Source organism: Saccostrea echinata, unplaced genomic scaffold (assembly GCF_033153115.1).
Source record: "Saccostrea echinata isolate AGI-Se365-2 ecotype Australia unplaced genomic scaffold, CSIRO_AGI_Sech_v1 ptg000036l, whole genome shotgun sequence".
Classification (NCBI taxonomy): Eukaryota; Metazoa; Mollusca; class Bivalvia; order Ostreida; family Ostreidae; genus Saccostrea; species Saccostrea echinata.
The window spans coordinates 9,136,575-9,150,195 of NW_026889785.1; the positions used below are offsets into that span (position 1 = coordinate 9,136,575).

Sequence of the window (13,621 nt, forward strand, 5' to 3'; positions counted from 1 at the left end):
ATATAAAAATACATGAACATCTTCCTAACTTCATCTCCCCAATTAGCATAACAAGCCACTTTTGTTACCCCAAGCAGCTTAAATTATGTGTGATTAACATGATTAAAGTTTGGCACAAGAGTGAAGACTTTGTATTAATAAAATTATATGTTAAGATTCTAAAATTATTTTCAATATCAATAAAATTTAAATTCAAATATCCAAAAAGTAACTTGAAAAGAGGGTTTTTTTTCTTCAGGTGACAATAGTAAAAAGTAATAAACAAGTATTTCGGATTTTTCATGTTCGTTCCGGATGATCGGATCCGGTTTTAATGACCCAGTTTTTCAAAAAAGTGTTATTTTACTCAACAGAAACACATTTCAAGGAAGAAATAATTAAAAATAGTTTAAATATACTGTTAAACATTAGAATAATTGATAAGTATATTAGCTTTTGTCAGATATGCCACAAAAATCGTAAAATGTCGGCTTAGTGCTGCCTACCCATTTTACCAACTTGAAAATCATTAATTGCCGATAAAATCTAAAATACCCAGTATTTCAAGGTAATTTTTACAGCGAATACAAACAAACCTATAACAAACATAATCTGAAAATTTCAGCTTGATTGATAAAGTATTAAGACGGAAAATTGAAAAATCCTGAACAGCCCCGGTTTTTAATTTGCCCCGGCCCGGGTTTGCCTACCCATTTTACCAACACTCCCTTAAATCTAAATATCGTTTTAGAGCGTTTTGTTGTAATTTCAGAATTTAGCAGATTACTATATCTACCAGAAAAATCTTTTAATTTCATATAGATATTGCTGTAATTTACAATACACATACTCAATTTTTTTTCCGAAAACAGAATCGTACTGTTATAAAATGTCTGTACCAGTGGTCGGGTCAATTACTTTTAAATGTAAGTACATTACAATTACTTTGACTTTCTTCAATTAAGCTACGATTAAAATACACAGGTTTTATTAGATGTTTAATTGATTTAATTACAATTACTTTCCAAAAGTCATAAATTTTAATTACAAATTACATTTTAATAAAGAAATAAAATGTTCATATGTTAACTTGTGATTGAATATAGAAAACATCCTTTTATAAGCTATTGCAACCTCTGCACAAACAATACAAGAATTAAAAATTTCTTTACTTATAGTGTATCTTTGTAGTTTTATAACTTTCATTAAAGAAACATTCAAGAATTAACCGTGATCAAAGAAGGTTCTAGAAACATTTGCTATAATTGAAGGTGGTTTAATCATCAGAAGTCTTTGATCAATAACTTCAACATAGCTGGAAATGGAAAGGATCTCTCTACTGTGAGTGCTTCTAATTCATACTTTTGACAGCCGTTTGACAATTCCAAACACTACATGTACACCATGCATATTGTCTATAGATGTTGACTTTACATCATGCATAACGTCTATAGTTGTTGACTTTTCAAAGTCATATGACATAAGTCACCAGAAATGATGGACCTACTGTTCCATTTATTGTTTTCTGTGCTAGAATGGCATCCCTAAGACAGTTTTCAGATATTCTCTTTTCATATTCTGGTAAAGAGGCATTGCATAAAGATGTATGAAGTCTTACTCCCTTTTGAGTTTTGTATGTTTCTCTTAGATGTAAACATTTAAGGCAGCTTAAATGTCCGTTAAATTTAACAAACATTGCAGGAAAAAAAATGAAATATGTGGAGATAACGAACAGTATTCGAGCTCAAAAATCCATTAAACATTACAAAATAGGAACAGAGCACACACGGACCTCTGAGACATCAGGTGGGATCAGGTGCATTGGAGTGCAGAAAAAGAAAAGAGATTGTATGTTGTTTTACGTCCCATTTGAGATTATATCGCTCATACAGAGAAGTCACCATACCAACGCCTACCGTGACACGGGGCCTAAATATTTAAGGTCTCATCCGAAGGACCCGCAACTTTCACTTCAAAGTGCCGAGCGCATGGCGAAGGAAGAGGTGCTACCTATATTTTATTGACATAGGTCAGTCGCGGCCGTGATCTAAACACACTACCTAGAGACTGAGGTATATGTACCGTGGCGGTTGCAAGAATGGTTGTAAGTTTTCTTTTTTTTTTGAAAAATTAAATACACAGTAAAGCTGTTAATGCTGAGGCAACAATAGCAATGGTACTTTTAGTGTCGGGAAAAGAGTCAACAGCAAAGTCAATCTGACCTAGAGTCAGCCACAGATTGAAACACAGTTTCATTCATTTTTCTTAGCCGTTCTGTTTAAACGTGTTTTGTTTAATGTTCTCATTAATGTTTTCAATGTTGGGTTTTCTTTTGTTGTCAGAATTAACGATGTCGTTTTTATCTTCAAATGCTTCTGGTTGCTCTAATTCTGTAACGATTTGTTCACTAGTGTCTATTTTGTCAGAATCTATATTTAGGCCATTCCAAGTTTTTTCTATGTTTAGCGTCCGCGTACGCCTTGGTGTTTGACACCCCATATCAGAAAAAAAAAAAACAAAATCAGACAGTATTTGTTTATAATATGTCATATTTGGAATATTGTAAGCATTTAGTACCTTGATTTTGCTGAAGAATAGATATTTCAACTAGAAAAAAAGATTAATGGAATCGAAATCCTTTGAATGACACCACTTTTATGACAATAAAGACTTGTGTTTTACTTTTTGGTTTTTGTGTTTTTTGCGAATAGGTAGGTAGGTATTTGAAAGATGGGTGGACGCTAAACATAGAAAAAACTTGGAATGGCCTTATTTGGTGACTCTTCAGTGATTCAGAACTGCTCATTTGATGGGAAATTTCGTGACTTGCGCCGGGTTCTTGTGGATCAGAGACCAAAGAGCTTATGCGATAGTAAGGTGTCCGTCTGTCTGTCTGTCCATCCGTCTGTAAACAATTTTTCAAAACGCTTCGCCTACATAATTATTTGAATCGGTTTCTGATTTCAATGATTGGCGTTGCCATGGTTACTAAAATTGGGAATTTCTTAAAAATACATTCAAAACTCTACTCCTCCTACACTTCTGATCTCTTTTTATACCCCCGCTCCGAAGGAGAGGGGGGTATACTGTTTTACCCTTGTGTGTCTGTCTGTCTGTCCGTCTGTCTGTCCGTAACAAACTTTGGTCGCAGTTTTCTCAGCAACTACTCATCAGAGGTGCTTGAAATTTTAGCACACTCTTTGTTTAGGCATGCCATATGGTGGGATTCATTTTTGTACGAATCTGATGTCAACTTCCTGTTTATCCATGCGTCTGTTCGTATCACACATAACAAACTTTGGTCGCAGTTTTCTCAGCAACTACTCATCACAGGTGCTTGAAATTTTAACACACTCTTTGTTTAGGCATGCCATATAGTGGGATTCATTTTTGTATTAATCCGATGTCAACTTCCTGTTTATCCGTGCGTCTGTCCGTATCACACATAACAAACTTTGGTCGCAGTTTTCTCAGCAACTACTCATCACAGGTGCTTGAAATTTTAACACACTCTTTGTTTAGGCATGCCATATGGTGGGATTCATTTTTGTACTAATCCGATGTCAACTTCCTGTTTATCCGTGCGTCTGTCCGTACCACACATAACAAACTTTGGTCGCAGTTTTCTCAGCAACTACTCATCATAGGTGCTTGAAATTTTAACACACTCTTTGTTTAGGCATGCCATATGGTGGGATTCATTTTTGTACGAATCTGATGTCAACTTCCTGTTTATCCGTGCGTCTGTCCGTACCATACGTAACAAATTTTGGTCGTAGTTTTCTCAGCAACTACTCATTGCAGATGCTTGAAATTTTAGCACAATCTTTGTTTAGGCATGCCATATAATAGGATTCATTTTTGGAACAAATCCGATGTCAACTTCCTGTTTATCCGTGCGTCTGTCCGTACCATACATAATAAATTTTGGTCGTAGTTTTCTCAGCAACTACTCATCGCAGATGCTTGAAATTTTTTCTTTGTTTAGGCATGCCATATGTTGGGATTCAGTTTTTACAAATCCGATGTCAATTTCCTGATTATCACTGTGTTTGTCCATAACCGAACTTGTGTATTCACATCAGAGCGGGGCCATTATTAGTGAGCATTGGCTCACAGACTTCTTGTTCAATATAACTTGGCACACAAGTAGACTATACCAAGATACATAATTCTGTTTATCGGTATTTGAATTTGATAAACGGTGTTGCCATGGTTACTAAAAATAGAAATTTCCTTGAAATACATTCGAAATGCTACTCCTCCTACATTTTTGGTCTGATTTTAGTATAACTTGACACAAGTAGACTACACCAAGATACATGATTCTCTTTCCCAGTTTTGGATTTTGATGAGCGGTGTTGCCATGGTTACTAAAATAGACATTTTTATGAAAAACTTTCAAAACACTACTGCTCCTATCTGATTTCAGTATATAACTTGACAAACAAGTAGACTACACTGAGATACATAATTGTCATTTTAACATTTTTTAAATAACTTTTTAATTTTGTTGAATGATGTTGCCATGGTTACTTAAATCGAAATTTCTGTTAAATTATTTTGAAAGAGTACTCCTCCAACAGTTTTATTCTAATTGCACTAAATCTTGCCACAAAAAAACAGACTTAACCAAGGATCATTATTCTATTTATTGCTGTTGCAAAGTTTCAAGTCCAAGTGCTACTTTTATCTTCCTGTATAAGTACAACCAGTAGAGCTACAGCCTCATCAGAGACTTCCGTTTGAAATTGCTTGGTCTATAAAATATGTATTAGCCTAGTCTTCATTCGAATCTTTAGGTTTCATCCACCAACTTACGATAACGGAATTTGGGTCTGTTCTGAATAACCTATAAATTTTGACAAAGTCGATGAACGTAAAAACATGTCTTTTATTTTCGATGTGTCCAGCAAGAGTGACGCGCTGGCCTTCGACACAAAAAACACTTGGTCAAGGTAAGGCTCTTACCTTATAATATGTAAACATATAAAAACGAACACAATTATTAACCTTTCGGGGCCTCGCATCCAGAAGATATAAAAAATATCAATCTTAATAAAGCTTAATCCTAAGGACCGACACTTATTGATCAAATTGCGTTGCTTTGCTTTCGGGGCCTCGCATCCAGAAGGTCTTGCGTTGCATTTCGTAAATGTTACGTAAAGGTCACGGAGTTAAAAATCGTAATATATTTGGAAATGTCTTCTCACAGGTAATGTACTTGTGAAATAAGAAAGCCCTATCTCTTCTCATGCAAAAGTTATTACCAGGATTACGTTTTTGTGACAAACAGCTAAACAGACGAAATTTAATGTCCCTTCGCTTTCGCGACAGCAGGGGACAAAAAAGCAAATTTTTAGTGACTAAATACTTCCATGTTGTATCTTTATATATATGTGCTCCTGAAATAAGAAACCTTTACGAATTGATCCTATGTTTAATAACTACACACAGAGAGAAGGAAAGGGAATTTTATGTTAATACACAAATGTACATTATTTTAAATGTATGTGGTTATTCTGAATTGTAAGTGAAGTGAAGTTTGGAATAGGCATGTTTGAAAATACCATGATTATACCAATTATATGTGAATTTGCACGTTTATTGATGGAAAAATGAAGAATTCTGAAAAGAAAGTTTGAGAAAAGGTGTTTCAATAGGAGCCCACATCTGTACAAAACTCTATCTAATTGTTGGTAACTTAACAAACTGAAGAGGCTGTAATAGACAGTAGAAAATTTGCATGCTTTAGTTCATTTCGATTTGGGGATGGACAAGACAATTGTAAAGGCTCTGATACGTGTGGTGAGGAGGGGCATGTCGGAAAGAGTTGCCAGAAGGATGCAAAATATAAGAACTTCAAGGGAAACCATATGTTATATCTTTATATATATGTGTTCCTAAAATAAGAAATCTTTACCAATTTAACCTGTATTTAATAACTCTATACAAAGAGATACAGAGAAAAAAAAGAGAATGGAATATTAATACACAAATGCACATTTACATTTATGTGGTTATTCTGAATTGTAAGTGAAGTGAAGTTTGGAATAGGCATGTGTGAAAATACCATGATTATACCAGTTATATGTGAATTTGCACGTTTATTGATGAAAAAAATGAAGAATTCTGGAAAGAAAGTTTGAGAAAAGGTGTTTGGATAGGAGTACACAAGAGAAAAAAACCCACATCTGTACAAAACCCAATCTAATTGTTGGTAACTTACCAAACTTAGGAGGCTGTAATAGACAGTATTTATTTCTGTAGAAAATTAGCATACATTTCTTCAATATTAAAGAAAATGTGGACTCATGAACTGTAGATATTTTCAAAAATATTTTAACAGATTTTGATCAGTACTTAAATAATCACTTGTGACTTTAAACTTCTTAAAACCTAAACCACTTCGGATATCGCGGAAAGTTTCCTCTAGAGCACCCAGTGATGAAGAATTTTTGATGCCAGTTTTCATTCCATTGTTTTAAATACTGCAGACCTCTTTTGATGGAAAGTTTTGTTTCATCAGCAGTAACAAAGCATCCAACTGTAGTACTTTGAAATTTTGTAAGTCGCATCTAATAGACATTTCTTGGCCATACATTTTCAATATCCTTTTCTGAGACTCCGTCTACCCCCAAGGCTTATTTCTTCGGTTCTGCAAAGTGTTGTGCAGTATCTTATTTTGAATGAATTAAAACAAATTGGAAAAAAAATACACATTATGATAGATACAACCATTTCTGAAATAATCTGAAATATGTCAGGTACTAAGTATGTCATTGAAGGGAATACTTTTCCAATTTTTACTCTATTGAGGTTTTAATTGACGGGATTTTATTCTTATGTTAACCCAAACACAGACGGACTTCTTTGAAACCCTGAACTAATGGTTGCACAACAGTATTAAATTTTGCTATATATTCTTACCAAAAATGCGCAACTCTGAGTAGGTGGTATTAATTGAAAACAAACTTTTGAGAAGTTTCCTTTTCAGATCTTGTAAAACAATTCTTTATAAAGATTTTAGTACCAAAAAATACATAGCCATCCAGCAAGTCACGCAAGTTTGTCTCGCTCGAAGTCGAGCAGGTGCTTGAAAATCAAGTCTAGGACCTAATCACTCTCCACTCAAATACAGTATATAGAAAATTCAGCACGCCCTAAATTTTAATGAATCTAGTCAATATAGGAAGTTTACATATTGTTTTTCATCTCATAAAAAAATTCAGCTCCAGTCTCGTGTTAAAATGCCCGAATCGGAAGGGAAGATTCAGGAATTATTTTGCGTCAGCCATGATTTGACGTGAACCTCAAGTGAAATACTGTTATGACACCTGCATAATGGACGTCTCTATATGAGTAAAAAAATTCTCGATGGGGACCTAAAACAACATACAATCAATCTGAACGAATCGTTATATAAACACAAGAATTTACAGTTTACCCCAAGTAATTTTTTGCAACATTCTTTTTGATACAAGTACAAATGAAACAAAAATCTATACCCTGATATATCAAGATAAACGCTGTCCTCATTTGCTGCTCTCTTTGTCGTCTTTTGAAAACCTGGAAAGTTAAAATATTGGTTGTCAACAAGTCAACAAGTCAAAACATATATACTTATACTTTATATATATATAATGTTAAGAAATATTCCCTAACAAATGCAAAACTCAACCAGCAGTTCCTTTTTAGCTCATTTGAGCTAAAGGCTCATGAAGTAAGGAATCTATAATACAGTCAAAGATACCACGTCTATTCCTTAGAAGAATTCATAAAGTTTCTGCTATTTTTTCAAATGAAACAAGCGTCGATTTTCTTCTTCAGTCTGTCTTTGATACCTCCCTATTGCTGAATGACTTAATGCGACACCTCATCTCAGAAATTTTTGATACTCTATCGTCGATCAAACTAGATAATTTTTCCTTGATGCTATGGTCAATTGGTTGGCAAATCCCTGCAACCTATCAAAGTACACATACCAACGTGCCAACGTCTACCGTGACAAGGGACCTCGGTTTGTAAAGTATTATCCGAAAGACCCACGAATTTCACTTTTAGTGCCGGGCGCTTAGCGAAGGAACAGTCACTACCTACGTTTACGTCTTAGGTTTGACGCGGCGCGGCGAACGAGAATCGAACCCGGGCCTCCCGATCACGAAGCCCTACCTCTAGGCTACCGTGACCGGATATATGTGATAGACTGCTTGTGGATACAGAATAAAACGGATTGTGGGATTAATCCTGTATCCTCATCAATTTTTGTTATAAATCACTAAGCACCATGAGGATGTTATTGATTCTTTTCCTACACCTGACCAAAACTTCTTTCTCCTAGTTTCAGAAACTGTGTAACCATGTGGTAATAATTGTCTTTCAACGAAGGCAAAAATCTCTTGTTGTGTTTAGGTGGCAGTGTAGAATATTCTAATGGACTGCTTTGAGAAAACCTCAATAAGCAGCTTCATTTTTAAGAGTGCTCGTGACACCATGTTTAGTCACAGCTTTCTAAATAAATTTCGAAATTCTCTTGTCCATTGGCTGCAAAATGCTGGGTGATTGTATTGTTATGACATTATATTGCAGTACATTGAAAAGCATATTTGTGAATTTGAATTTCAAATATGATAAGTAATTAATACAAAATCTTGGGATTAAAAAAATTTTATTCAGTGAATAAAATCAATACCGCTCTTTTCAAGTGCTTTTTATATGCTTCTGCTTGTAGAAAGGAGACATAGAACCGGAATACAATCACTGAAACGATGCGAGAACTTAAACTTTATATTTAAAAAAATGAAATACATGTTTCTGAATAACCTGGTATACAGGCATCTTCACTTCCAACTTGCCAAATATATTTTTCACCACTTTCCACTTTTTAAACACCGAAACCCAGAAAACAATGTGTACTCATACTCCTCTAAGAATTCTTTAAAGATGTTATATATGCACAATGAGACGAAAACCCTTCATTAAAAAGATACTTCCATGGGTTATGATGTATATTTACTGTAGTACAGTAACTGGGCTATGTGGTGTGGTGGAATTATGAAGTAGTGTGACTGGGTTGAACAGTGACTGGTCTTTATAGTCTAGTGATTGGGTTATCTTATACATTGAAATATTGATTCTGAAGTCGCAAAGATTATTGTATGATCAACAAACTCTACGCCTAATTCACAAAGTTCATGTGCACTTAATCCTTTCTTTTGTAATACATGACTTCTAATAATGGTAATCAGAGGGAAAATGACCCTCACAATTGTATTATCATCAGTTGAACCTAATGCTTGGAACAAAAAAGGTACCAGTTCAAATGGTAAAGATTTACCACTTCCAGTACGTGAACAGAAGAAAACATCTTTTTTCTTTAATTATGCTTCTTAAACTTTTTTTCTTGTTTAATTTTAAGTGACTTATAGACAATTGCTTTGATCCATCAGATATTGCTAGAGATATTTTTTTCTGTGTTCAGAAGTTGTCGCCCGCATGCCGCAATGGTAGAGCGTCCACCCTAGATTTGCGGAGTAAGGAGTTGATCCTTACGGACGGGTTCAAATCCCGCTTTGGGACGTGGAGACCGGTCATTCGGATGAGACCGTATCAACCGAGAACATGCTGGCACTAAAATATCCTTCAATGTTCAATGGTCCTAAGTACCAAGTATAGTTAAAAATTTGCTCTCCATCGGCAAGTGGTGGCATCTCCATATGAGTGAAAGATTCTCTCGAGGGACGTTAAACAACAAACAAAACTTAAAAGTGTGTAAAATTTGTCCAGCTATGTAACATTTAGGAAATCCCAAATAACCATTCATCACCTTCAACTTATCAGCGATTCTCCAGTAGCACACTGCAGTGCTGTAATATGATCCCGTTATCGACCATAGTCTGGTCGATGAATTTACAGAGTTTACAAGTCTCTATGTGTGACATTACCAAAAAGTATAGAAGAGAGCACTAAAACATAGAGGCTTAAACAAGTCTAATAAGGCAGCCAAAAATGGAGATAAATAAATAAAGAAAGAAAAGAAAAGGAAAAAGGGGCTGTCCAAACTCAACATTTTCATTTCTTTGAAGGAGGGATTACAACTTCCGACAAACATATTTTATATTATAATACATTCCCGTGGGATGATTTGACGTACCATACTGCAAAAAAAGATGGAAGAGGGGGCAAGGGTGCGCCTTTTCAATGTTTGGGAAAAATGTGGAAGGGGCGGCCCTCCTGATGCTACGTGCCTGTATTATTTTACCTGATGTAAATATGCTTTATCAGGGGTTGAAATGTACGGTAGCCCGACGCCCGGGGCTAGTCATTTTAAGACTCGGGCTAGCTAATTTATAAGTAACGATAATCCGTCGGACTAGCAGACCGGGAAAAAAATCTCGTCAGTTTACTTTCGTTTTCTTAATTTGGAGACTGGTTTCTTTTGACTGAGAACTAGTTTAATTTGTTTTTATCACCAAAGCGTTTGAAAGCAAGCAAATAAATAAACGCGATAAAGCATTTTAATCACATTGATCAAAATTGAGTAAGCAAACAACGTTGTTCGCATTATCAAAAGTTCTGACGGGAATAAGAGGAAAAAGGTCAGTAGTGTGTCAGATAACGGAAGTATTAATAAAGGTGAAAAGAATGATCATACCAAAAGAAAAAGAAAGTTTCAAGAGAGTTGGAGAGAAAGATTCCCGTGGGTGGAACTGGAAGTCCAGTCTCAATCTACAAGTGATACTGATAACGGTGACTTGATGTATTAGTAGTAAGGGGGACAGAGTACAGTCAGTATACAGTCACGATGACGTCATGGGGTTTTCCAGACCCCGCCCACATAGGTCATAATATGGGTCACAGTCAAGGGGTGAGTCTACAGTCAATGACGTCATAGGTATCTAAGTGCAAAGAGTGAGTCTACAGTCAATGACCTCACGAGGTAGTTCACAGTCAAGAGTGAGTCTACAGTCGCTGAGGATATTTAAGTGCACCAAGTGCGTCTACAGTCATTGAGGTCATTACAGTCAAGATCAAGCATTTCACAGTTTAGTGTGTCAAAGTGTGTTCACAAGGTTTTTTCACAGTCAAATACAGAAAAAAAGCAATAAATACCACAAACATTTAATTTGTTTTTGTTATGACGATGAATACTCAGGAAAAGCAGTACAAGTGGAAAATTTTAGCCTGGAGTGCTATAAGAAGAAATGAGAACAAATGGACATTGCAAGAAAGTCAATGGTTTGACAAAAAAGAGGATTGCATTGCTGATTTTAAGGAAAAAATGAAAAATGGTTATGACATTGCAGACTGCTGGGGATCTGAAGAATACCTACTAAAACGTCGAATTATGCCAAAGAAATACTTCCCACATTCCTGATAAAATATAGCTATGTTAAAAATTCAACGAGGGAGTGGATGCATAAAAAAACTTAAATTTAATGATCATGTACAAGTAATTTTAATTCCATATGAAGATCGAAAGGGGATTTGGATGGAATTTGCCATAGATAGAGCTCATTTTAAGAGGAGAGTTCAACAAACGGAAAATATTTTATTACCTGTGCTTCTTCAGAAGTTCAAACAATGTACACTTTACAGTCAAAAGAACGAAAAATAGGAAAAAGGGAGTGTCTCCCATTTTCGCCTAATATGTATAAATAAGTGCCAGTGTGTTAAGTCAGCATACAGTGTTTTATACTGTGAAAATGGATGGTCTTGTAGTAGAGAGAATGCTGAGGAGAATATCTTTCCAATGGATTCGACGCTTGAACGACTGTTTTCTCGTTTTAACAAGAAGAGAAGAAGAAGATCTAGTGTGGATCTTAATGTACCTGATGCAATGCCAGAAACTGGCACTTACCATTAAAGGGAAACTTAAGACTTTTAAAAAAGAGAATCTAAACATACCATTATCAAAGTGGAAAAAACTAACGAAGTTAGTGAATGATCTTAAAAGGAAAACAGAGGGAATGGACGTGCAGCTCTCTGCAACAATGAGGAAAAAAGAAACACGCCACGCATGTGCTTATTATTTTGGAAAAACACTGTACAAGACTACAAAGGAATTACTTGAGACGCTTCAAAAAACTCGTAAATTCATAAAAACCAACCGAAAGAACTTTGTTGTGCAAAAATAACTGTCAAATGTGCCTATTGATTAAGAAAAAAAACAAGTTAATTTTACAAAGTATGTAAACAGACATTTGTACAATCAAGAGGTCACAGTCAATTGTTCTACAGTCAGTGCGTTCTACAGTCAACAGATTTCCACAGGAAGTGCATTCTACAGTCGGTGCGTTCTACAGTCAAAAATTCTACAATTGGTTCATTTTACAGACATGATTCTACAGTCAATAGCCACGTGACTTGAATCATATATAAACTTTGAAAATTTCAAAAAGTTTCATCAGTTCTGAGCAAATCTCAGACAGGATACAACTCTGCTTTTTTTGTTCCTTGTGAGATCCTTGTCAGCAGCAGAAATGGAGCAAAAACATCAAGACTTGATTAAGGCAAACTACTCGACATTGGTGAAGAAGATGATGGCTGTTCCTGTTGCGGGACATCTTTACGCCTCAAACATAATTACCGATGAAATGAGACAACAGATAGACGCTGAGAAAACCAGCTATGACAAAAACAGAAAATTGATCAGCTTCATTTTACGTCGAGGTTCGAGAGCTTTTATGGGACTTAGAATGGCATTAATGAAAGCCAATCAAGCTGACTTATCCCGACTCCTAATGAATAAGGATGATGACACAAAGTCTGAGTACGAAAAGAAGCTGGACATGGCAAGATCATTAGTCGTTAATACTAAAGAAAGAGGAGGTTCCAGAAATCAATCAAAGAAAGTCGATCATCAACAGTCTCAGGAGCCAAGATGTAGGATAAGTTTGGATGACTTTAATGACCTATTCCTCACCGTCATGCCTTTTAAGGGGGAGATTTACGTCCACATCCGTCATTTCACAGAATCGCATGGTCGTTTCATTGCCACCAAGAAGGGAGTTACCTTTCCTTTAGCCCGTTGGTTAAAGTTTGAATCTCTCTTACCAGATATTCAAGACTACATTGACAATACTGGAAAAGAGGATGAAGAAGCACAGTGGCATGTTGGTGGAGGTGTGTTCGTTTCGTTATCACCAGGCTATCCGACAGTGGACATAAGACACTTTTGGAAGCCAGACAATGTTCAAGAACCTATACCTACAAGGAAAGGTGTAACTCTAAACAGAAACAAATTTGCCAGACTTATCGATGTCATCGGGGAGATGCATGAATGTGTTCCAGAACTAAAAGACATTGAACTTTGCATGCTCAGCGAGTCTCATCAAAATCAGCTTGGAATGTTAAGCTGCCCGGAATGTACCCCCTTTGGCTACGATCCACAAGACAATATATCAATGGAATGTAACGCCGGTGATTTACAAGACAGGGAAACCATTGAAAATGATCTTGAATGACAATGAACACTAATCCAACATAATTAATGATATGGGTGTAACATTTATTTATTATTTATTGTGTATCTATCTTTTATGTTACTATTTCATTCTAACAATATCAAAATAAAATAGTTCAAAATATACCTTGTATTTTTTTACAATGATATAAAATGTTACAACCGAAGAGAGAGATC

The 13,621-nt window shown here is 35.5% G+C and overlaps 1 protein-coding gene across 1 annotated transcript; it reads left to right on the top strand.

Moving 5' to 3' along the window:
* The first annotated feature begins 12,078 nt into the window (after window positions 1-12,078).
* Window positions 12,079-13,445, top strand: LOC133199754 (uncharacterized). The gene has a single exon (XM_061335609.1). The coding sequence runs from the start codon at window positions 12,462-12,464 to the stop codon at window positions 13,443-13,445; it is 984 nt and encodes a 327-aa protein (XP_061191593.1). The 5' UTR covers window positions 12,079-12,461.
* Window positions 13,446-13,621: the final 176 nt, after the last annotated feature.

What these genes read in the sequence shown, in the direction of transcription:
- LOC133199754 (XM_061335609.1), top strand. Translation starts at nt 12,462, where the DNA reads ATGGAGCAAAAACATCAAGACTTGATTAAGGCAAACTACTCGACATTG.